The sequence below is a fragment of the Eptesicus fuscus genome, chromosome 10, assembly GCF_027574615.1.
Source record: "Eptesicus fuscus isolate TK198812 chromosome 10, DD_ASM_mEF_20220401, whole genome shotgun sequence".
NCBI lineage: Eukaryota > Metazoa > Chordata > Mammalia > Chiroptera > Vespertilionidae > Eptesicus > Eptesicus fuscus.
In genome coordinates, this window is record NC_072482.1 from 65,443,390 (window position 1) to 65,467,649 (window position 24,260).

General features: G+C 43.2%; 1 protein-coding gene across 2 annotated transcripts in view; it reads right to left on the bottom strand.

The window, feature by feature from the left end:
- The window catches only part of SASH1 (SAM and SH3 domain containing 1), a 172,745-nt gene that overhangs the window by 52,963 nt on the left and 95,522 nt on the right, over positions 1-24,260 (bottom strand). For both annotated transcript variants that reach the window (XM_008140189.3, XM_028140460.2), the window contains exons 5-8: positions 21,900-21,940; positions 19,940-20,026; positions 17,571-17,683; positions 11,512-11,613 (exon numbers count right to left, since the gene is read on the bottom strand). In XM_008140189.3, coding sequence (XP_008138411.2) covers positions 11,512-11,613; positions 17,571-17,683; positions 19,940-20,026; positions 21,900-21,940 — 343 coding nt within the window. The remainder of the gene's footprint in view (positions 1-11,511; positions 11,614-17,570; positions 17,684-19,939; positions 20,027-21,899; positions 21,941-24,260) is intronic.

A 24,260-nucleotide genomic window follows, 5' to 3' on the forward strand; every position in this document is an offset into this window, starting at 1 on the left:
CCCAAGACCAGAGCCTCCTTCTTGTCTAACTTTTTAAAATATGATGATCTTAAGTACTCACAGCAAACACACGCCTCAAACTTTGGCCCTGGTCCCAGGGCGAAGGCTGGGGATGGGAGGGTGATGTGGGAAATGACAAGTCATCTAAGCAGTGCTTCCCAGTCAGCTGCTAGCCAGCGTGAACACATTTACTTTTCTCAGAGACTTCGCTGTGTATACTGTTCCATGGAATGAAAGAGAATTTTAATACCCCCTTATTTCACTATCACTTTAGTCTCAAAATCACTTTTATTAAAATTGAGAGCAATATTTCCTCCTGTACATTAGTCACATTAAAAAAAAAATTAACCAAGTATCTATAAATGTCTGAATAATCATCTGAAGGCTTCAAGTATGTATTTAAAGACCAGAATCAATAAAAGTTACTTCTAACACAGTTACATTTAGGAAAATTTAGGAAAGTGTTGATTAGTTGAGCCCAATGCAATAAAGCATGGCATAAAGAACTGCTGATATCCCAAGGACCCAGGCAAATTATTGCTGGGCCATATTTCTCTTCCTCCTGGTCATGTTACAAGTCAAATGATTAAAGCTCTTTCTCTGTTCAAGAAATAAAGAGCCAGCCCTGGCCGGCGTGGCTCAGTTAGTTGAGTGATGTCCCATGCAACAAGAGGTCACAGGTTTGATTCCTAGCCAGGACACATGCCCAGTTCTTGGGTTCGATCCCCAGGAGGGGGCGTGCAGGAGGCATCCAATAAATGTTTCTATCTCTCTTTTCCTATAATCAATAAAAACATATTTTTTAAAATTATTTTGAAAAGAAGAACTAAAGAGCTGAAGAACACATCTAACCATCCTAAGTTTAGTCCTAGATAATATCACCATCACAGCTTCAACAGCAGAACCATTTTCTAGCCCCAATCAAAACTGACCTTGCCAATTAGAATCCTTTAAGCTAAAACCCATAAGAATTAAGGGGGGAAATTCTGTAGCACCCTGACCGTAAGAATTAAGGGGGGAAATTCTGTAGCACCCTGACCGTAAGAATTAAGGGGGGAAATTCTGTAGCACCCTGACCGGTTTTGCTCAGTGCTTAGAGTGTCGGCCTGCAGACAGGTTCGATTCCCGGTCAAGGGCACATGCCTTGGTTGCAAGTTCGATCCCCGGCCCCGATGAAAAATGGTGGCAACCAATCCATGTGTCTCTCTTCCCACCTTTACCCTCCCCTTCACTTTCTCTGGGGGGAAAAAAAAAATCAATGGGAAAAAAATACCCTCGGGTGAGGATTTAAAAAAATTCTCTACCAAAAGAGATATTTTTAAAAAGCCATTGAAGGCACAGTTTATTCAGAAATGTAAGTTATTTTTATGCTTGGAATTTACCCTCTTGGAATTTAAATGTTCTTACAAAACACAATAATATAAGAGCCTAAAAGTAGACAGATGGTCATCCGTTTTGTGCAGATGCCTTTACTGAACCTATAATGCCATCTCTAATACTGTGGTATATGTGAATTTTCACATGTTATCCATTTAGTAACTATCCACTCGAAGTCAGCAAGAATATGAAAATCATGTATTTTTTTTCAGTTGCTGAGAATATCTAAAGGTGGAAGAAAAATTTGTATATTCACCATGTGTTGTCATTCTTATGTTTTATTCTTTTCTAATGTTTTTATTGATTTTAGGGAGAGAGGGAGAGATAGAAACATCGATGAGAAAGAAACCTCAACATTGATCAGCTGCCGCCTGCACACCCCCTGCTGGGGATCGAGCCAGCAACCCCAGCATGTGCCTTGACCTGGAATGGAACTGGTGACCTCCTGGTGCATGGTTCAACGCTCAACCACTAAACCATACCAACTGGGCATTTTTAAAAAGTTTTCTTTAGGAATCAATGTCCCCCAATGGAGAAAGCTAGTGATATTTAGTTTATATTTTATTTTAATATCTTTGAAATATAAAACCAGATACATTTTATTTTATGGACAATGTCTAGAAATTCACCCTAGTAAAAGAAACATACTCCAAATAAACACACGAAGACTAGCCAATCTTTTCAAAATCTGATTGGACCCAGAACATGTAACAAGTATGCCTTGGGCCCTAGCTGGTTTGGCTCAGTGGAGAGAGCGTCGGCCTGTGGACTGAAGGGTCCCAGGTTTGATCCCAGTTAAGGGTACATGCCTGGGTTGCGGGCTCAACCCCCAGTAGGGGGATGTGCAGGAGGCAGCCGATCAATGATTCTCTCTCATCACTGATGTTTCTATCTCTCTCTCCCTTCCTTTCTGAAATCAATTAGAAAGGAAGGAAGGAAGGAAGAAAGGAAGAAAGAAAGAAAGAAAGAAAGAAAGAAAGAAAGAAAGAAAGAAAGAAAGAAAGAGGGAGGGAGGGAGGGAGGGAGGGAGGGAGGGAGGGAGGGAGGGAGGGACGAACGAACACCTTGGATACATGGACGACCTTCAGAGGAACAGAAGGACACGCCGCTCTACTCCGCAAGGGACACCCCGTGAGCACGAGCTCTGCTCATCCACACGCTGCACGAAGTGACTGAACCGTTAGCCTTTTCTTTGGCCATGACAGAAATTAAGCCGTTCACTGGAAGAACTATCAAAAAAGTAACTTTGTGGTAGGTGCTCCTGGATTTCAGCCTGTTATCTCTTGGGAAGTTCTAGGTTCGACTAAGGCTATGGCCACCCTTCCTACCAAAACACTGAACCTGACATCTCTGGCTTAAAGACAACGGCAGCTAACAAGGCAGGTGAAATGTCTCCATCAGCCTGAGTAAAATGTCTGCTGGTAGGACACAAGTTTATGGTTCATAATTTTACAAGGCCCCCAAAAGATTGAACAGTCTTGCGTTATGCCACCCAAAACATCTCAAAATATGGGGGTATTTTAGTTGAGACCTTGAAAGTCCTCAATCAAGGAAACACTTAAAACAGTACTTTGTAAAAGGAAGAAATGCCACCTGGTGTTCTGTCTCTCTGTTCCCCAAAACTTTAAACACAGTTCAGTCCCTTGGCTCCGCGGCATCTCAGGCCACGTTAGTGGCAGAGCTATATTTAGAGTTGGAATGAAAGGCTCTAAAGAGATGCACACACGGATGTAAGGTGTTATTATAACACCGCGGTTACGACGTTAGTATAGCATTCTTCTCACAGATCTTTTCCAACTCTGAATTTCCCCAAATGTAAAAGCGATCAGTTATGAAATGATGACTGGCTTTACAAAATAACTCAGCTACAAAATATTTCACCGTGGTTGCTTCATCCTACTAAAGAGCTCCAGACAGAGAAACACAATTCCAACTTTTTCTGGAACATATTCTGGATAAAGCAAAACACCGGAACGGGACCAAAACAGATGTTTGCCGTTGGCTTCTAACAGTTTTGGCGCTTTCCTGGCCTTATTGTTACTTTAATTTTTTTTCTTTGTACATCACATGGTTTAGAAGATAATTTCAATAGAATCATGATCAAATAATTTACCACTTGACATTTTTTTGTGTTTCTTCACTGCAAGCATTTTCATTACTACTTAAGCACCAGGTACAGGTCACCAACACTTAAGTACCAATTTTATAGAAACTATGATTTACTAAAACTTATGCCTAGAGGAAAAAAAAATAAACCCCAAAGATAGAGAGCAAACTTTCTTTAAGCATTTTCTTAACCAGAAGGTAAACTGAACCTCCAGGCACAAAGTTGGAAGCTTAAAACGAGAAGTCTTATAACCTTTCCCCTGCAGGAGGCAAAAGAAAACAAAATTTACCAAAATAAAATAGAGAAAAAAAATTAAAACAAACATTCAGATATTTAACAAGGAATCAAGGGCTTGACCAGAAACTCTTTTTTTTAACAACTCGAACACTCACGACAGAAGTTTATTATTAACGAAAAGCAGCAGAGAACTGATTCTCTTCTGGCAAAGAGAAAGCTATTTTTCACTTCCCTTGGTAACTATCTTTAGTACTTTACATTCTTGGAAACGAGGAATGTGACCATGGATGTATTGTGAAGCAACATGCAATTATCTAAGGCCAGTTATGGGGGTGGGGGAGCCTATAAATCAATGCAAATGAAATCCTAAAGCAGGACAGACATCAATATAGGCATTGAGGTCTGGTGACAAAGGCCTTATGATCCCCGAAACTTCTATGGCCTGGGCATTCCCGGCTATGGCCAGTGGGCTATTTACATCTCAGTCCAGAAAAGAATCGATAGAAAACTGAAAAACCCTGGCTCCTGCACAAAAGATAATCAAAGCGCCTAAGCCATGGCGGCCATAGGAGGACACAGGGGGAATTATCTGAAATTAATTACTCTGCTATCCAGCAAACCCAGAATAATTGAGAAGGAGTATTTTGGATGGAGTTTCATTTGAGTTTCCACAAAAACACAGGACAGACTGAAGTCAGGGTAAGAGGGGTGATTTCAGTGAAGGATTTCAGTGAAGTTCAAGCGAACGTCAGTGCCAACCGTGGTTGGCTGTAGGAAGGAACAGCGTGACTGTAAGTGGCCAGGAACAGGGTGACTGCAGAAAGTCAGCTAGCATGATACACGGGGCCAATAATACAGTTTCAGAAAACTCTCTCCATGGCTGAATAGCCTGTCTTTTCTCCAGCCCTCAGCAGACAGGGAAACCATCCCTCAGAGCTTCTGGAAGAGTGTGCTGAGCTGGAGGGAGCCTGTGGTATTCCTGGCCCTTTGTCCAACTAGGCTTCGGCTGACTTTCTCTTTGAGCCATCTATGAAGAAAGTTTGCTAAAAAAGAAATAGTGTAAGTGTGTCCATGGCATCTTGAGTCTCTGTGGGGGTGACTTTAACCCCCGCACTGCAGTGTATGCATGCCTGTCTCTCCTTCATTCCACCTTTGGGACCCGAATGTCGAGCACTATGCCTGGTACACAGCAAGCACTTCGTAGATAGCCCCCAAACAAACAAAGAACTGCTCAAGGAATGAAATGTCCAGCTTTTAAGAAGAACCCATTCGTTCTGACAGTTTATACCAGGGTGATAGTTCAGGTTCACCCTCTGAAAGAAGTCCAACAAACCAAGGGTTTAATCTCCTCCAACACTTACAGGGAACTCAAACAACTTAACAAAAGGAAGATAAACAACCCAATCAAAAAATGGACAACGGACCTACATAGATCCGAAATAAGGAAGGCCAAGAGACACATGAAAACACGCTCAAAGTCACTAATCATCCGAGAGATGCCAATCAAAATGACAATGCGGTACCATCTCACACCTGTCAGAATGGCTATCATCAACAAATCAGCAAAGGACAAGTGCTGGAGAGGATACGGAGAAAAAGGAACCCTCGTGCACTGCTGGTGGGAATGCAGACTGGTGCAGCCACTGTGGAGAACAGTATGGAGTTTCCTCACAAAACTAAAAATGGAACTCCCAGTGATCCCACTTCTAGGAATATGTCCCAAAAAACTAGAAACACCAATCAGAAAGGATATATGCACCCCTATGTTCATAGTGGCACAATTTACCATAGCTAAGATGTGGAAACAGCCTAAGTGCCCATCAGCAGATGAGTGGATTAAAAAACTGTGGTATATCTACACAATGGAATACTACGCTGCTGTAAAAAAGAAGGAATTGTTATCATTTGCAACAGCATGGATGGAACTGTAGAGCATTATGCTAAGCGAAATAAGCCAGTCAGAGAAAGATAAATATCACATGATCTCACTCATTTGTGGAATATAATTAACAACATAAACTGATGAACAAAAACAGATCCAGAGACAGAGAAGCATCGATCAGTAAGGGGGAGAGATCAACCAAAGGACTTGTATGCATGCATATAAGCCTAAGCAATGGACACAGACACCAGGGGGGTGAGGGCATGAGTGGGAGAGTGGGGGGGGGGGGGAAAAGGGGAATAAGGACACATATGTAATACCTTAATCAACAAAAAAAATTAAAAAATGCTTTCTTGCCCTAGCCGGTTTGGCTCAGTGGATAGAGCATCAGCCTGTGACTGAAGGGTCCCAGGTTCGATTCCAACCAAGGCACATGCCCAGGTTGCAGGTTCGATCCCCAGCAGGGGGTGTGCAGGAGGCAGCCAATCAATGATTCTCTCTCATCATTGATGTTTCTATCTCTCTCTCCCTCTGCCTTCCTCTCTCAAATCAATGAAGAAATATATATATACTAGAGGCCTGGTGCACAAAATTTGTGCATGGGGTGGGGGGTGTCCCTCAGCCCAGTCTGCACCCTCTCCAATCTGGGACCCCTCGAGGGATGTACGACTGCCCGTTTAGGCCCTCTCACAATCCAGGACTGCTGGCTCCCAACTGCTCGCCTGCCTGCCTTCCTGATTGCCTCTAACCACTTCTGCCTGCCAGCCTGATCACCACCCTAACCACTCCCCTGCCAGCATGATTGATGCCTAACTGCTCCCCTGCCAGCCTGGTCACACCTAACTGCCCTCCCCTACCGGCCTGGTCGCCCCCAACTGCCCTCCCCTGAAGGCCTGGTCCCCCCCCAACTGCCCTCCCCTGCCGAACTAGTCACCCCTAACTGCCCTCTCCTGCCAGCCTCATCGCCCCTAACTGTTCTCCCCTGCTGGTCTGCTCCCCCCCCACACAAACTGACCTCCCCTGCAGGCCTGGTCTCCCCCAACTGCCCTCCCCTACAGGCCTGGTCACCCCTAACTGCCCTGTCCTGCAGGCCTGGTCCCCCTCAACTGCCCTCCCCTGCAGGCTTAATAGCCCCCAACTGCCCTCCCTTGCAGGCCTGGTCCCTCCCAACTGCCCTCCCCTGCTGGCCTGATCATCCACAACTGCCTTCCCCTACAGGCCTGGTTCCTCCCAACTGCCCTTCCTTGCTGGCCATCTTGTGGCAGCCATCTTATGTCCACATGGGGGCAGCCATCTTGTGTGTTGTAGTGACAGTCAATTTGCATATTACTCTTTTATTAGATAGTATAGAGGCCTGGTGCATGGGTGGGGGCTGGCTGGTTTGCCCTGAAGGGTGTCCCGGATCAGGGTGGGGGTTCCCTTGGGGCGTGGGGCAGCCTGGGTGAGGGGCCTGTGGTGGTTTGCAGGCTGGCCACGCCCCCCCACCCCCCCCCCCGCGACCCAAGCATAGGCTGGAAGCAGTTATCTGGGATTTATTTATCTTCTATAACTGAAACTTTGTAGCCTTGAGCGGAGGCCAGGGCAGGCCAGGGCAGAGTGAAGATTGGTTTCCTCCATAGCCGGGGGCAACCCAAGCCTCCTGCTTGCTCCAGCTCCGTGTCTGCCGCCATCTTGGTTGGGTTAATTTGCATACTCACTCCTGATTGGCTGGTGGGTGTGGCTTGTGGGCATAGCAGAGGTAAAGTCAATTTGCATGTTTCTTTTATTAGATTAGATAGGAGATATATATATATTTTTAAGAATGCTTTCTTAGCACCTCGCTCAAAATGCCTAAAGCACTCAAGTTATATTAACTGTTTTCTAAATGAGATAAGCCTCTCGTCGTGCTGTCTCAGTGTGTGGGTGTTACAACAATCCTGGTTCTCTGAATGGACAGTCTTCTTGCCCCTCCCTTGACTCAGATGCTATTAATCAGAACAATGCACAGTGAGTCTCACTAAAGGACCTACTGTGGACAACTGGGTCTTTGTGTTCTTCCCCGAATTGGGTTTGACTCACACCAGTCCTGAGTTACTGTGTTTATTCTTCATGATTCCTTAGGTTCATGATTTACATTTTATAGTATGTTAGATTTAGGATTTGGGGATAAGAGACCCAAAAAGGCACACTGCAAACCATGGCCATGGTTCTTTTGATTACCTCATAGTCCCAGGACATGCTGCTGGCCAGCGCATAACACATTTATTATCATAAATGGCAACATCTCAGTCTGTTTCACACGAGAGCAACGCAGGCAAGGCTTCCAAATTAATAATCTTTTGGGGATTTTTCTTAGCTGCAATGGAAATCTGGTACTGGATTCTAGAAATCATGGAAAAGAAGGTAGCAGGAGGGTTCTATTTACTTCTGATAAGCCATCACTTGTTGCTTAGTTGCAAACAAAGGCAAAGACTGAGTCTGTAGTTGCAAAACATAAAACATGCTCCAAAGCAGCCAGGAAGCATAAACATTCAAATACAACTTTGTTCTCTAAACATTTTTCAAACACACATGTGCTGGACACGAAGCTAGGCACCCACTGGAGACACAGTAACACAGCATGCCTTTCCTGCTCAAGGAGCTCACAATGTCCCAGGAGGTGGGAATATGTAACAAAGGATTCTGGTACTCCAGTGTAACTTTAGGCTTCGTGTATAAAGCTGGTTTTGCAAATGCACAGAATAGGAGGCAATCAACTCTACATGAGGAGGTTAAAAGATTTTCATAGGCAGTTTGGCTTCACTTTGCAGGATGCATAGATTTTCACCTGCAATTTGAAGGAATACATTTTAGGCTGAGGAAACTGCCTAAACGAAAACAGAAAGCGTGAAAATACAAGCTGCATTCAGTAACGCATGCAGGGTCCTATGTGGCTGGAGTGGAGACTACTGGGAGAGGAGGTGACAGATGAGAGTGGAGAAATTGATTTAAAGCAAGATCACATCCAAAAACTTTGGAATGTATCTGACAGAACCAGGAAACAATCAGGCTTTTTAAAAACACAGGCTTGCAAGGAAAAAGGTATGTTTTAGAAATATGACTGGCTGCAGCACATAGATAGGAGAAAGAGGCTGACTATGTGAAGGTAGAGTTGCTTCCAGATATTAAGAAACAGATGCCCTAACAAACAAAACTAGTCCGTTACAGAAAACTTGACAGTTTGATTATGGCACCATGAAATGCAGACTTGAAACATTGGAATTTTAATTTCTAAAATCCCTGTGGAACTTGTAGTTTAAGAAGCACTGTTTTGGTCACATTAACACAGCATGAATAATAAAAGACATCCACAAAAATGGAAAATGAAAAGTAAAATTCTCGCCCTAAGTAATTTAACTCAGTGGCTAGAGTGTCTGCCTGCAGATTGAAGGGTCCCAGGTTCAATTCTGGGCAAAGGCACATGCATGGGTTGCGGGCTCGATCCCCAGTAGGGGGCGTGCAAGAGGCATCCAATCAATGATTCTCATCATTAATGTTTCTATCTCTCTCTATCTCTCCCTTCCTCACTGAAATCAATAAAAAAATATATTTTAAAAAAAGTAAAATTCTCTCTTTTCATAGATGACATAATCTTATCTGTAGAAAGCCCTCAAGATTCCACACATACACCAAATAAATAAATAAATAAATAAATAAATAAATAATGTTAACTTAGCCAAGCTGCAGAATACAAAAGCAATATCATTTTTCAGTATACAAAATCAGTTGCATTTTTATACAGTAGCAATGAACAATTCAAAAAGGAAATAAGAAAAAAATTCACTTATAATAACATCAAAATAATAAAACACTTAGGAATAAACTTAACAAAGGAGGCAAGACTGAAAACCACAAAAATTGTTGAAAGACAATGAAGAAAACATAAATAAAAAAAGATATCCTGTGTTCATGGATTAGAAGACTTCATATTGTTAAGATGACAATACTACCAAAATCAATATATAGATCCAATGCAATCCCTATTAAAATCCCATGGCATTTTTTGCAGAAATAGAAAAACTCATCCTAAAATTCACATGGAACAGCCAAAACAATCTGAAAAAAAAATAACTAAGTTGAAGGACTCATAATTTCCAAATTCAAAACTTCCTATAAATCTACATTAATCAAAATAGTATGGGACTAGCAACAGTAAGACACATAAACCAATTGAATAAATAGAAATAAATACTTGCATATACAGTCAATGAATTTTCAAAAAGGGTACCAAGACCATTTAATGGGGGAAAGGAGAGTCTTTTTTAAAAAATGGTTCAGGCCCGGCCGGTGTGGCTCTGTGGTTGAACATCTACCTATGAACCAGGAGGTCATGGCTCCATTCCTAGTAAGGGTACATGCCTGAGTTGCAAGCTCGATCCCCAGTAGGGGCCGTGCAGGAGGCAGCGGATCAATGATTTTCTCATCATTAATGTTTCTCTCTCTCTACTTCTCCCTTCCTCTCTGAAATCAATAAAAAGTTAAAATTAAAAGTGGTTCAGGAAAACTGGGTATCTACCTGCAAAAGGATGAAGCTGGACCCATGTTACATCATATGCAAACATTAACCAAATATGGGCCAAAGAACTAAACTTCAAGAGCTAAAACTATAAAACTCTTAAATGAAAATATAGGAGAAAACCTTCATGACATTAAACTTGGCAATGATTTCTTGGATATGATACTAAAGTACAGGCAACAAAAGAAAAATACAAATTAGACTATGAAAAGGCAACCCATAGAATGGAAGAAAATATTTACAAATCGTGTATCCAATAAGAGCTTAATACCCAGAATATATAAAGAACTGCCACAACAACAAAACAAAACAAAACCCAATTCAAGAATGGACAGAGAACCTGAATAGACATTCCTCCACGGATATACAAATGGCCAACAAACACATAAAACAATAATCAACACCTTAGTCATTAGGGAAATGAAAATCAAAATGACAATGAGATACTAGTTCACATCCATTGGATGACTATTATCCAAAAATAGGGGAAAGAAGTAGATAAATTATAACTTTCACGCATCACTGCCAGGAATGTAAAGTGGCCTAGTCCTATGGAAAACAGTATGGAGGTTCCTCAAAAGAGTTAAACACAAAACTAGCTTCTGATTCAGAAATTCCAATCCTACGTATCTACCCAAAGGAACTGACAGCAGACTCAAACAGATCCTTGCATACCAATGATCAGAGCAGCATTATTCACAATAGCCAAAAAGTGGAAACCTCCAAGTGTCTATCTAAACAGATGAATGGATAAACAAAATGCAATTTTTATGTACAGCAGAACCAATATTCCACTTATTCATCCATCAAAAGGAATGAAGTATATGTTGCAGCATAAATGAACCCTGCAAACATTGTGCTAAGTGAAATAAACCAGACCCAAAAGGTCGAATATTTTACAATTTCACTTATATGAGATACCTAGAATAGTCACATTCAGAGACTGAAAGTGGAATGGCGGTTCCCAGGGGCTGTGGGGAGCGGAGGAGAGGAAGTAATTATTTAATGGTTATGGGATTTCTATTTTAGATGATGAACAAGCTCTGGAAGTGGACTGTGGTGATGGTTGCACAGCAACGTGAATACACTTAATGCTACTGAAACAAACACTTAAAAATGCTTATAATGGCAAATTCTAAGTTATGTATACGTTACTACAATTAGAAAAAAAAAAAAAAAACAGCAGGAATAGCCCAATTCTGACTAGGTGAGTTTCTATTGGGTAAAGAATACTGAGTTAACATATAGGAAGATCCGCTCCTTTTCAGATCCTGCTGGGAATTAATTGCTAGAAGTAATTTCAAGCCTGAAATTGCACAGGCCATCCCTTTTTACAAGAGGTGGTCAGGATGCTCAAAGAGAAAGCAAACTTACATTGCAGTTTGATGAGCCATCAAATGTGGGGTAAGAGCCTTCTGGCCAGTCGGCGGGGTCCAAGGCAGTTGACTGCCGGTGCTGGGCCTCGTACTCCTTGAGCTGCCACGAGAGGAAAAAGAAGATTGAAATGGAAATAATCGCCAACACTGTCTACCAAGCAGCAGAGAGAACACTGTGGCACCTTCTTCATGCCACAATAGGTGACAAAGTTCCAGCCAGCCAAAGGCCGGCTTCACAAAACCAAAAGAAAGACCCATGCCCTGCCCTGTGGCTTTTCATCTAACTTAAAGCAACAGACACACTGACTCTTAGTATTCTGTATTCCAAAAAGAACCTCGATTTCCTCCCTCTGACATCAACACTCATCTCTCACAGTTCACTGTAAGTCTTATAGCAAAATTTGTTTGCAGTCCGGCATCTGAATTACCTCTCTCTGTAGAAGACACGATACAGTAGACTATGAACATTTGAACAAAAGCGGGGAAGGCCTGAAATTGATATTTTAAAATCATTTGCTCTTCTTGTTCTAGATTGTTTTAAGTGACCAGTTCAATGTTAAGAAATACAATGGGATTTACTGGGGACCCTTGTGGATGACAGGAAAAGAACAACGGATCTAGAATATGCGCAGAGACATTGAAAGTTGACGTTTAGAAACTACTTTTTTGAAAAACACAAAAAAGACAAGTGAAATATTATAGAAAATTGGCAAATGTGAAAAAAGTTCTACGTGTGTTTTCATAAAACACATTGAAATGTAACTCTGCTACATACTACAATGAAACCGTCACTGCATTAAAATTTTACTCTAAAGCAGTTTTTATATATGAATTTAAGGAACTGATCAAATCTTGTTCCATGAATAAAGCCACCAAACAATGGAAACATCTGACCTGACAGCCCAGGATACGGTGCCACACTGCCCTCCACCACTGGGGCTCTGTGGGCATGGCAAAGCCACCAAACTGACGATGTCCCTCCAGCTGCTTTCCAAAGCTTCACCTCTGCTATGAAATTCTTTATGTGGGCACCTGTGACAGGAGCTGGACCGGGCGGAGGCCGGCAGTACTGACTAACGGGCAAGAGCTTAGCTGCTGAGGGCAGTGCCTCAGTTCTCCCATCAGGAAAATGGGCATGACAATAAGTCCATCTCACAGGACTCTACCAGAATTAAGAAAAGACAGCGAAGCTCTTAGCATACTGCTCCTATGCAAGAGACGTATTACCATAGCATTATTATCACCCCGTGGTCTCAGATAAAGGATACCTTGACTCCAGGTATTTGCACTTTTGCTATCAGGGGCACTCATCTCATTTTAATCTTTCTAGTATTTTAGGGCATTGCGTTAGTATTGTTCTAATCTTTGTAGAATGTTTACATTATGTAAATGTAATACTGGTTTCTGCAATGCTGATTTCTCACTGTATTATCGGGATAGCAGCCACCTGAGCAACTGGTCTTATCGCTTGTTTACTCCAGGTCTATGTTCTACTTTTTTTTTTTTTTGTAACCCTCAGCCACGGGTATGTTTTCCATTGCTTTTCAGAGAGAGTAGAAGAGAAGGAGGGAGAGAGAGAGAGGGAGAGACAGAGAGAAAAACATCGATGTGAGAGAGACACATCAATTGGTTGCCTCCCACACATGCCTCAACCCAGGGTGGGGAGCAAACCCACAACCCGGGTACATGCCCCTGACCAGGAATCGAACCAGTGACCCTTCAGTGCGTGGCTGTCGCTCTAACCATTGAACACACTGGCCAGGGCTTATGCTCTACTTTTATACTCAGCCTTAGCCCAGACTCCTAGGAGCCACTAAATAAACTTAATCTTTAAAAACAAGACAAATTCCTAATGAGTCAATCATAAACAGAATTAATATTTTTCTTCTGCTATCTGTTCATTTCCATCATTTACTTTGGGGCCCAAGTGTACCTGTATTTCTTCTAATATAGATTCCAAATTGGCCACTTATTTTTATAGTTTTCCTAATTTCAACAGGCTATGTGTTTTATTAGTGATTCTGTTACAAAATACAATCTCTAAAATTTTAAAAGTACATTTTATAGGAAAAAAGTCCACCTGGTTTTATTTATAATTATATTTTTATATTCCACTTAGCTCCTTAAGAAGTGTTGACTTAAATATAATTGCATGAAAGAAAAACAACTGATCATTTCATTTGAGTATATAAATATATATAATAAAATTTATAAATTGTTAGTTTAATTCCCAGAATTTTTATTTATTTTTTTATTTTTTTATTTTTTATATATATATATTTTATTGATTTTTTACAGAGAGGAAGAGAGAGGGATAGAGAGTTAGAAACATCGATGAGAGAGAAACATCGATCAGCTGCCTCCTGCACACCCCCTACTGGGGATGTGCCCGCAACCAAGGTACATGCCCTTGACTGAAATCGAACCTGGGACCCTTGAGTCCGCAGGCCGATGCTCTATCCACTGAGCCAAACCGGTTTCGGCAAATTCCCAGAATTTTTAAAATAATGACATTTTAAAGTATGTATGTGTGTGTCTGTCTCTCTGAGGAGAAAATACTCTCTTACATCCTATTTTTCCTAGTCTTATAGTTTTCTTATACTTGAAGTCTATGACACAATTCTTAGAGGGAATGGCCATCTTAAGTAGAGTAATGCTTATTCTGTCCTAAAGACCTATAGGGAGAGATATTCTAAAATGTTCCCATTTCTAAGAGTGCTTATTGGAAAGAACATTTGTATTATATCTCCTCCAAATCCCCTCCAGCTGCAATTTTAATTCATTTCCTTTTATTCTGCCCTCAGTTGAGATTAAAGGAAAATAAAACACTCTTCAGTGCATCCTGAAGATGTACTATTTAATAATCCCTCGTATACTTGAGAAAAGTGATTAAACTCTTTTCTGCTTCTTCTCTGAGATTAATCCTTTCCCATTTCACCCCCTGGGATCTATTAAAAGAAAACCTCAATCACTTTGTTGCTCTCCATAAGCCCCTCTAATTGTCAAAATCACTGTGACTGATACTCCAATAGCTGCTACAAGGAAATAACTCAAAAACATATACAGGTTCCCAGTTCACCATGTGGTTCTCTGGTATACCAGGTGCCCAGACTCCCCTTACAAATCCACCCACCCATCCCCTACTCTGGGGCATGCTCTGTGCGTGGTTGTCTCCCCGAGGAGCAGTTCCCCAGAGATTCCTAGGAGACTGCTGATTTCTCCCTGCTGCCTGCTCCCCATCAGTCTGTAACCTCTTTTTCTCCGGCAGTACAAGTTCTATAATGTTATTCACCTTCCAGGGCTCCCCACTCCCTAAGGAATCAGGCTGAGGCTAGACTTCTCCTGAAATCCCATCTCTGTCCAGCTTTTGCTCTGCTTCCCTCTCCTGCTTCCCTCTCTCAGCACTTAGAAGTTTCTCCTGAGAGCTACCTTTCAATAAATCATGTGCATAAGAATCCTCATCTCAGGCTCTGATTCTAGGAACTTGATGTAAGACACTGGCATTAAGAGTTCACCATGCCAAAACATCAGTCAAGTTAGTAATAAACATCAAGGACTTTTTTTCTAAATATGTTTTTATTGATTTCAGAGAGAGGAAGGGAGAGGGGGAGAGAGAGAAACGTCAATAATGAGAGAGAATCACTGATAAGCTGCCTCCTGCATGCTCCCTCCTGCATGCCCCCTAATGGGGATTGAGCCCAAAACTCAGGGTATGTGCCTGACCAGGAATTGAACCGTGACCTGCTGGTTCAAGGGTTGATGCTTAACCACTGTGAAACACCAGCAGAACTCAAGGACTCTTTTTTTAAAAAACAAAATATCTTAAGAACTTTATTTTGAACTCTCACACAGATGTGACCTTGTGGACACATATTTATCAGACACATTTATCAGATAGCTAACTATGTAATATTTAGTCACTAGATCAAGTCACATGAGCAATCTTTAGTATTATATTATTTTTTAGAAAATATGATTATTAAATCATGGTCACATTTTTTAGAAAATTTGATTATTAAATCATGGTCACATTTCTATTTCCTACAGACAGTTCTCCCTATTAAAATGTCAATGAACATATTTATCTACAATGTAGCTCAATCATTACTGGTACCATCACACCAAAATAATTGTGTTCTCTTTCACCCAAAGCTTTAAAGTGAGTTTATTCCTTACTTTCCCATCCTCACTCACACACCACAAAACTACCCAAATAAATGAATAAACTGTGGTTTCCAAATATCTCATGGGCTTTTAAGCCTTCTGGAACTAGTCCAAGATTTAAATACCCTAAATTCACTTGCAAAGAGCTATGTGCCCTCTTAAAATTAGCACCCGGAAATTGTGTTATTTAGAGTACACCAACTACCTAGATTCCCCCTAAACATTTTTTTTAATTAATGAGCTTGACCTTTTTTTTTTTTTTTTTGAGCTTGACTTCTTTAAAGCACCTATATTGAGATTCTATCATAAAACTATTAGAAAATGTATGAAATGCCACTAGATTTCATTAAACTATTCAGTTATTCATTTAATAAAATACAAAAAAAAAAACATAAGTGAAGTTGCTACCTTTTTAAATTACACTAAAAAAAAATACACTGTGAGTTGTTTCATACACTTCATTCTCTTCAAATGCTTATTAAGTTTACAGTGATGTTTCCCGAAAACTCGGTTTTCAGGGCTATGAATCATGGCTATATACTCCACAGTGCGAAAACATCTCTCAATGAGGTCGAATTCATATAAACAAAGCATAGTGGGCCAACTGCATCTAAACACAGTCACAATGTTCTCCAATACAAGGCTGTCCTGGGGGATCACCCAACTCCAAAGGGCACACAGACAAACTTCTCCCCTGATGCTGGGTTATCCTATCAGGATCAGAGTCTACGCAGGCGTCTCCAAGTCTCTGGCAGTGGGAGAAACAAAGCCTGAACGTAAGCAAAATTTTAAGGTGTATATAAAGCTTAAGTTCTAAAATTCAAAATGTAATTTGTGAAGGTATCTCATAGAACTGATTTTTATAATGGTTGTAAAATATCTAATTTTCCTTAGTTTTTACTTATTAATTTTTATCACTACATTCTTATCAATCTTTTTACAAGACTTGTGAATTTTGCAACGGCAGTCAGTCATTTTCCTCGTTAAACTGGTCCATAGCCCAAATATATTTGTCATTCATTCATTCATTCATTCATTCGTGTATTCCTTGAATATGGAAATTTCATCTTACAACATGGAATGCTTATATTAAGCACACAGTATGGAATCAATATTTTATCTGATAAGATGGGTACCTGATGACCACCAAAGTATAATAAAAATACTACTCTGAATAATAGATGCCTATACTCTTTGATGCTCTCAGTCTGTTCATGTTGCTATAACATATTACCATAGATGAGGTGGCTTATACACAACAGAAATGTCTGTTTCTGAGACTGGGAAGTCCAAGACCAAAGTGCTGGCAAATTTAGTGTCTGGTGAGAGCCGCCTTTTGGCTCAGAGACAGCTGTCTTCTCCCTGTGTTCTCACAAGGTGGGAGGGGTGAGGAAGCTCTCTGGGGCCTCTTTTTTAAATGTGTGTGTGTGTGTGTGTGTGTATGTGTGTGTGTATATGTGTATATATATGTACATATATATGTATGTATATGTATATATATTGATTTGAGAGAAAGGGGAAGAGAGAGATAGAAACATCAATTATGAGAATCATTGATCAGCTGCCTCCTGCACGCCCCCTCTCTGGGGATTGAGCCCGCAACCTGGGCATGTGCCATGACCGGGAATCAAACTGACCTGGTTCATATGTGGACGCTCAACCACTGAGCCACGCTCATTCATAATGTCATTCATCTCATTCATGAGGGCTCCACTCTCATGACCTAATCACCTCCCCAAGGCCCCACCTCCAAATACCATCACCTGTTAGGATTTAACATGTGAATTTGGCGGGGGGACAGACGCAAACATTCAGTTTACAGAAGGCCCCCAACCTTTCTAAGTCTGAGGAGGCCCCCCCTCACACATGTGAACCGAATCCCTGCAGCCTTACCCTGGCCAGTGCCTCCTCAATGGTGATCATCTTCTCCTTGACCATCATCATCAGCTGAATCCGTTCTTCATCGCTCATTGTTATCTCGCTTGCAACATAGCCCACATCTTCTCCTGGAGGTTGGAGATAAAAGACAATAGGAATGAAAACAAGAAAGGTCATCAGAATGCCAAGCTTGAAAGCGCCTCAGCCAGGACTAAGGCAGACTGTGGGCACATGTCCATCACTGACGGAGCAGCAAAGCAGTCATGGGCTGCTCTGTAGGACGCCACGGAGCCCGTCTCATTGGGAAACAGGCACCAAGGACATATGGACGTTACCATGAAACAAATCAGAGCATTTGTGACGTGGCCTCTAGTGAAGGAGTTTTGGGAGGAAGCCCACAGGGAGTAAGAGGTGGGCAGAGACCTAATTTAAAGAGCCAGCGAGAGCAGACAAGCATCCTCGGCCCCTTCGGCTAAGGGTTCCCTGTGTCCTCCCATTTTGAATATGAACGAGACGAAAATATTTTGGGGAAAAGTGGGCGAGAACTCTCTGCTGTGACAGAGAAAGGTCACAGAGCCAGCTGCCTGAAAAACCCTGGACTCCTGCTAAGCTATCTGATGGCTATTCCTCCGAAAATCAGCACAGTAAGTCAAACCACGGATGGGAAGCGTTCCGGGGTCCATGGAAGGCAGGTACCATACGTGTACACATCTGAGAGTGTTATTGGCATAAGCATTCCCAAACTGTGAGGAGGACTCAACTTCCACCTGGAAACTGAAGGCAGCCAGCACTGCAGAGGAAAACCACCATTCGGTTACTTGGAGCGTGTTCTCCTACAAAGTAAACCGACGGCCGGCGCCTCTGCTACCTGTGAGCCACGTTAGCGCGTGTACCTCTGCTCAGCGCGTGGTGAAGAAGTGTCGGTGGAAGTGGCTGCAAGAGGCACGCTGGGAATAAGCCCTCCGTCTAGGCCCTCGTCTTTCTCCGTCTGCCCCACACACACACCTCACTAGCCTCGGAGTCATTAGGAGGCTCGGCTACGGCTGAATTTGCCCTTGGTGGCAGGGGCAGGGCGGAGAGGCTGGCTGCACACTTGTAGGATCCTTCCGTCAGGACCTGCCCTGGAATTTATGTTCCCCTGCGTCTCCCTCTCTCATTTCCATTTCGCAATCCATCAGTCCAGAAACAGCACTCACGTTCCCTCTGCCACTCGTCCCCTTGCAGGGGGAGGATAATAGAGTGTCTGGGCGAGCGGAAAAGCCTGCCGGCTTGATTCATTTTACTATCTGTGTCACCTCCAGGGGTGGCGGGGGTGACGGCCAGTTGGTTGGCTCTTAAAATAAATCTCCTCGAGCTGGTGAACTGCCCGCTCCTTCCCTTCATCCCTCCAGCCCCGTCTCCCTTGCTCTTTCTCCTTTTCCTTCTTCTTAAATAAGACTCTGTTTGAACCCAAGGCTTCCTTTGAATCACAAGTGATCCTGGGTGTGTACCGGAGGAAAAACTGAGAGTGTTTAAGAATAACTCTCCTTACGCTGGACAAATTTAAAACCGAACCCCACGGAGGCGGCCAACGAAGCCAGGTGTGCGGCTGGCGGGCGCGCTCTCTGGGTCCGCTTTCCTCGTTTCTATGTTTGTGAAAAAGTGGAAAAGCCTTGAGAACAACAGGGCAGGACACTAAGATGTTGCCGAAAAACAACAACCAAGTAATACCACTGGGGAGCCAGTAAAAATGCTGCTCCTCTAATGCTGACCTTAGCGGGACCGGCGTCTGGAAGCAGCTCTGTTCCCATTCCCCTCTGGATGCTGGGGAAGCATCAATTATGTAAGTGAGCCTCAAAGGGATGACATATTTACTTACTACATAAACAACAACAAAGACCCAGCCAGGAGGCGGGCAGGGCTCCCTTCCCAAGCAGCCTGGGCAAATTCCCATGATGTCAGACCATCAGATAGAGTTTCCAGGGCAACAACCCAACAACTGCCCCACCACAGACCCTGGCATCACAAGTTCAGAAGACTGCTGAGGCCCCGAGCGGCGGGGCACAGGGGGAGGCCCCAAACTAACACACGCTAGACCCTTCTGGGGAGACCTCCACGCGCAGATGTTCCAGAGGTTGGTGTGTGGAGAAAACGGGAAATTTGGTCTTTGCTCTCAGATCTGTTTTTCTAAAAAGCCTGCTGACTCTTCCCACTGTTTTGATTTTTTTTAAAAATCCCCAATGGCACGGAGTTTTAAAGTAAGGACAGGAATGCCAGAGAGCTGAACATTTCCGGGGCACGGGCGAGGCGTTATTCTAACTTGCAGCAGCCGTCTGGATCAGAGGCACAGGCTGCTGAACACTTGAGAGCTAAAAGGCCCTACTGTCCGCCGGCTGTTTCCGCACCTTTTGAAGTCTGCCTCATTATTCCTTTCTGGTTCTTTCGGAAGTTCTGCCAGAAATACTTATTTTTCTTCTTCCAATCTCCTTTTCCTTGAAAAAAGACACAAGCAATAAATTCATTAATAACAAAAGTAGCCTCTTCCTTATACTTCAAAGCTTATAAAATACTTTGATTTCACAAACAGTTTTTCCCTTTCAGTTTGTGCAACGACTTGGAAATGCCTATAAAGTCGTTTATAAGAAATGCAAATTTCCTGGTGGCAGTAGGGATACGATGAGAAATAAGGAAACATCAAAAAGGCAGGCAAAACACGCATTCTTACATTCTCTTTGATGTTTAACTGGTATATGCAATCCCGCCTTGCCTTGTGGGATATCCCCCACTCTCTTTGGTCTCAGCCACAATTAGTTCAAGTAAACCACAAACACGATACTTGGAGAAGTTTACTTTGTTTTGTTGTTGTTATTCATGCTGTTGATCTACCCTTGACTTGTTTCTGTTACCCCGGACCTAATGGAGAGAGCGGCTGGTACATCCTGTGCACACTGGTCCGCGGGGCTGGGGAAAGGCCTGAGGGGCTGCCCCACGCCAGGACCGGTCCCTAAGGTGCGGCGCTCACATGCGTCTAGCAACGAGTTGGGCAGGACACCAGCTCTCTGGCATCAGGCTACCTGGTGACCTTCCCACAGCTCGCCCAGGGCTCCATGACAGGAGAAGCAGACGACTCTCCTGCTGTGACAGCTGCCAACAGGGCCCCCTCCTTCTCAGACTCCGAGTGACTTTCCAATGAAAACACTGTCATACGCTAGACATTTTTAATGTGGGGGGGGGGGGTTCTGATCATCAATAATATGTAATAACTTAAAAACCAAAGGAAAACAAGGCGAGTAAAATGAAAGGACAGAGCAATCCTTTATTTTTTAAAAATAAAATGAAACAGCAGAGCGACGTGTGCTCTCATGCAGAGGTGACACGCTCACAGCTGCAGCTTCGTCACCGTTTGGTGTCTGGCTGCCCCACAGCCCCGGGACACAGGGCCCAGCCAGTGGCACGCTGCTGGTTTCCACAGTCTAGACTGGCGGTGCCAGGCAATGCCGCAGAAGACAGACGCGTGGCAACCCCACCGCGGTGTCCCGGGCTAGAAAGGACGTCATTTTTCAAAACAGATGTGCTCATCTAAGTTCTGAGAACCTCTGGAGCTATGGGAACGGAACCAGCGCCGGCGGGCCTGAGACGCCCTGGGTACTCGGCATCTTGAGGGCACGCTTGACGGGGCACTGCTGCCTTTGGGGTAAACCAGGAAAGGTGAAAGCAGAAGTGGGATTATTACTCAGTCAACCTTTCTCCCGGGCAATCTGGAATATAACGTATTTCTTTCACTGTAAACGACACTCCCCCTTCTTCCATTTTAATGTTTCTAAAATGAAGGTACGGCTTAAAAAATAAATGGTAATAGCTAACATATATGCAGCATTTACTATATCCAGGCACTTGGCTATCTCACTTATTGCTCACAATGATCATCTGATGTTCTACTGTCCCCATTCAGTGAATGAGGAAACCGAGGCTCAGGGAGGCTAGTGGTCTGCCTGAGGTCACAGCTATGAAGTTGGCAGAGTCATGATTCAAATTCAAGTCAAAGCCTCAGTTGAGCATTCATGCTCCTAATCATGATTGCTTTGCCAGGCTCCCTCTGACCCAAACAGAAAAAAATGTCACTGCATCAAGAGTGGATTTTATCATCAAAGGAAACATAAAGTCTACAACACCCTCATTGTACATAATCTTCGATTCAAAAGTTCCAAATCAGAGGAAAGTTGAACATCAATCTCTTAACAGTGTTTACTTCAGGGCGGAAGGCTTCTTGGTGGTGTTTGTATTTTCACCTGTTTATATACTCTGTAAAGTACTACAAGAAAATAGTTAATTTAAAATAGATAAACCAAGACACGTGGTACTGACCTACAGCGCTGTCTTCTGAGTTTGACTTGTGAAGAGAGTTCCTAGAAAAGAAAAACAAGTCCGGTTACCAGGAAGCCCTGCCTTCAAGGGAGAACGGACAATCCCAGTAGGTTGAGCCAGCATCCATATTACTCAGCAGAGCCAGCAAAACCTTTATAAGGTATTTACCAATGGTCTGCGCTAGCCAGCAACTGCCCTTCGAGAAACACACAAGTGTACCATTCGTCAACATTTGTTAAAGACTCACTCCAGGTAAGACCTCTATTAAATGAAGGGGACGGACTCCACGCGGCAATCGCTGAAGTAGCTTATCTTCCATTCCTGTGAACTATTAGCTCCCCATTAAATGACTGCCATTGGGAAGTCTCTTGTGCAAAGGGGGAAAAGAAGGCAAATAATAATGAACATAGAGGTCTAGGACCACAAATGCCACTCAGGGCAGGAGTAAGCAAGGTTGTCAGCTGTAGGAGAAATAATCGAGGGAGTGGGGGACCCCCAAAGCCACGGGAGTCTGGATGCCCCCCAAAAAGAGAGGGCAGCCAGTATGTAGGTCCTCCAGTCAGTAGCTGCCAATTGGCAAGTGCACTATGCATCTTGCTAGATCTTCTAATAGTCCAAGAAGAGGCAGAAGTCTGCATTTTTTAAAAATCAGAGCTCCACATTTTTAAGTGATGGCAAATAACTCAATGTTTTTAAAGATGTGTCCAAGTTACTCAGGACATGTCTGGGCATCTGATTTGGTCCACGCCCTGCCCCAGCCAGTTTGACGGCTGATACAGATAAACCCCAATAACCTGAACCGCCAACACGGACCCAAACCAGGTGATTAATCACTTCTCCAGCAAACCCACAGACTTACAATTCTTTCATTGTTTGCATCTACGTTCTTCAAATGATCACACACTTTGAGTAATTTATCCTCAGGTTTGCACTTTGGATCTTTCCCGTTTTTTGTAAGAGGTGCTTCTACTAGACAGCTCTTGCTGCATTTCCCTAGGATGCCAGCAGATGGCACTGTAGATTCTTTATTTATCTTGCCGTGGCCAGTGGGGATTTCATTTCTAAAATTCCACCAAGTTCACCATCTAGATTCTGGCCACAGAATAGCAAGCAATGTTTCATAAGCGTGAGGCTACCCAACTCATCAATGTGCAAAGGGGGAAAATGGCACCGCGTGAAGTTTAATTTGGACGCAGTGAACTGTCCCTGCAAACAGAGGCTGGCAGAGCAGCGAAGCACCATGCCATCGCCTTTCTTTCTCCTTGAGACTGATTATAAAATCCACCCAGCAGGAGCAGGAACCAGTGATGTGACCGAATTCCAAGTTTGGATGGCAGCAGGTGGAAGGGGTCATTTACTGATCTCCTGGTGGGAGAAGCTAATGCTCAGAAGCCAGTTCCAAAGGCCTCCTAGTAATTCATCCTTCCAGCCAGACGCCAAGGCCTGCAAAGGGCAGCCCTGGAAGCAGACTGTCAGGCCTTTCCTGCCCATCACGTTCCCGGCCAACAGAGGGAAAGAGATGGGGACTTCAGCACGGGTTTCGATGGGCTAGGAAGCAATAACAACGTTCTGTTGCACGTTGAAAATCTGTTTACGCATTGAAAAATCTTCAAGCTCAGCACTAGTCTGAACTCAATCTTAGTACCTTTCCTAACTACTATGATGAGACTCCAAAACGGCGTGTTTACATCTTTCCTCAAGATCCCTAAACTACTTTAGCCCTCAGTGAAGGCCTAAGGAACATTCATACTGAATTTATGAATTAGATTTTTTTAAAAAAAAAAACAATTTAAGAGACAGCATTCCCAGAACTTCACCAATTCCTTTGGTTCTACCTCAGTGTTTAGCAAATTCTATGTTAAATTGCTTCCTCCCTTTTGTTTTCTTTCTTCTTTCTTTCATTCACTTATTCCTTCCTTCAATAAATATTTATTCGGCCCCCATTAAAGCCTGGCATTCTCTGAGGCACTGAAAACAGTGATGATAAACAAGACTGGTAAGATGCCTATTCTAATGGCACGAGGACAGGACGGGGGAGAGAAGCAAGGGGCGGGGTGCAGATAAAGACGTGGGGAGAACTTCAGATGGGATGGACAGAGAAGGCCTCTCTGAAGAGGTGTCAGCTGAGCAGAGATCTACGAGATGTGCTGACATAACAAGCAGCCCCTCGAATGGGGAGGACTGGGTCGGGAAGAGCAGAGGAGGAAAACAAGAGGATAGCAGCTTGGCCACCTAAGTTTGAGGAGCTTATTGGCCATCTGTGGGGGTACAGGGCAGACCGTTGGATATAGGAGACTAGAGTGCTGGGGAGCTGCTGAGGGCTGGAGATAGGCATTTGGGAGTCGTGTGCATCTTGAAAGA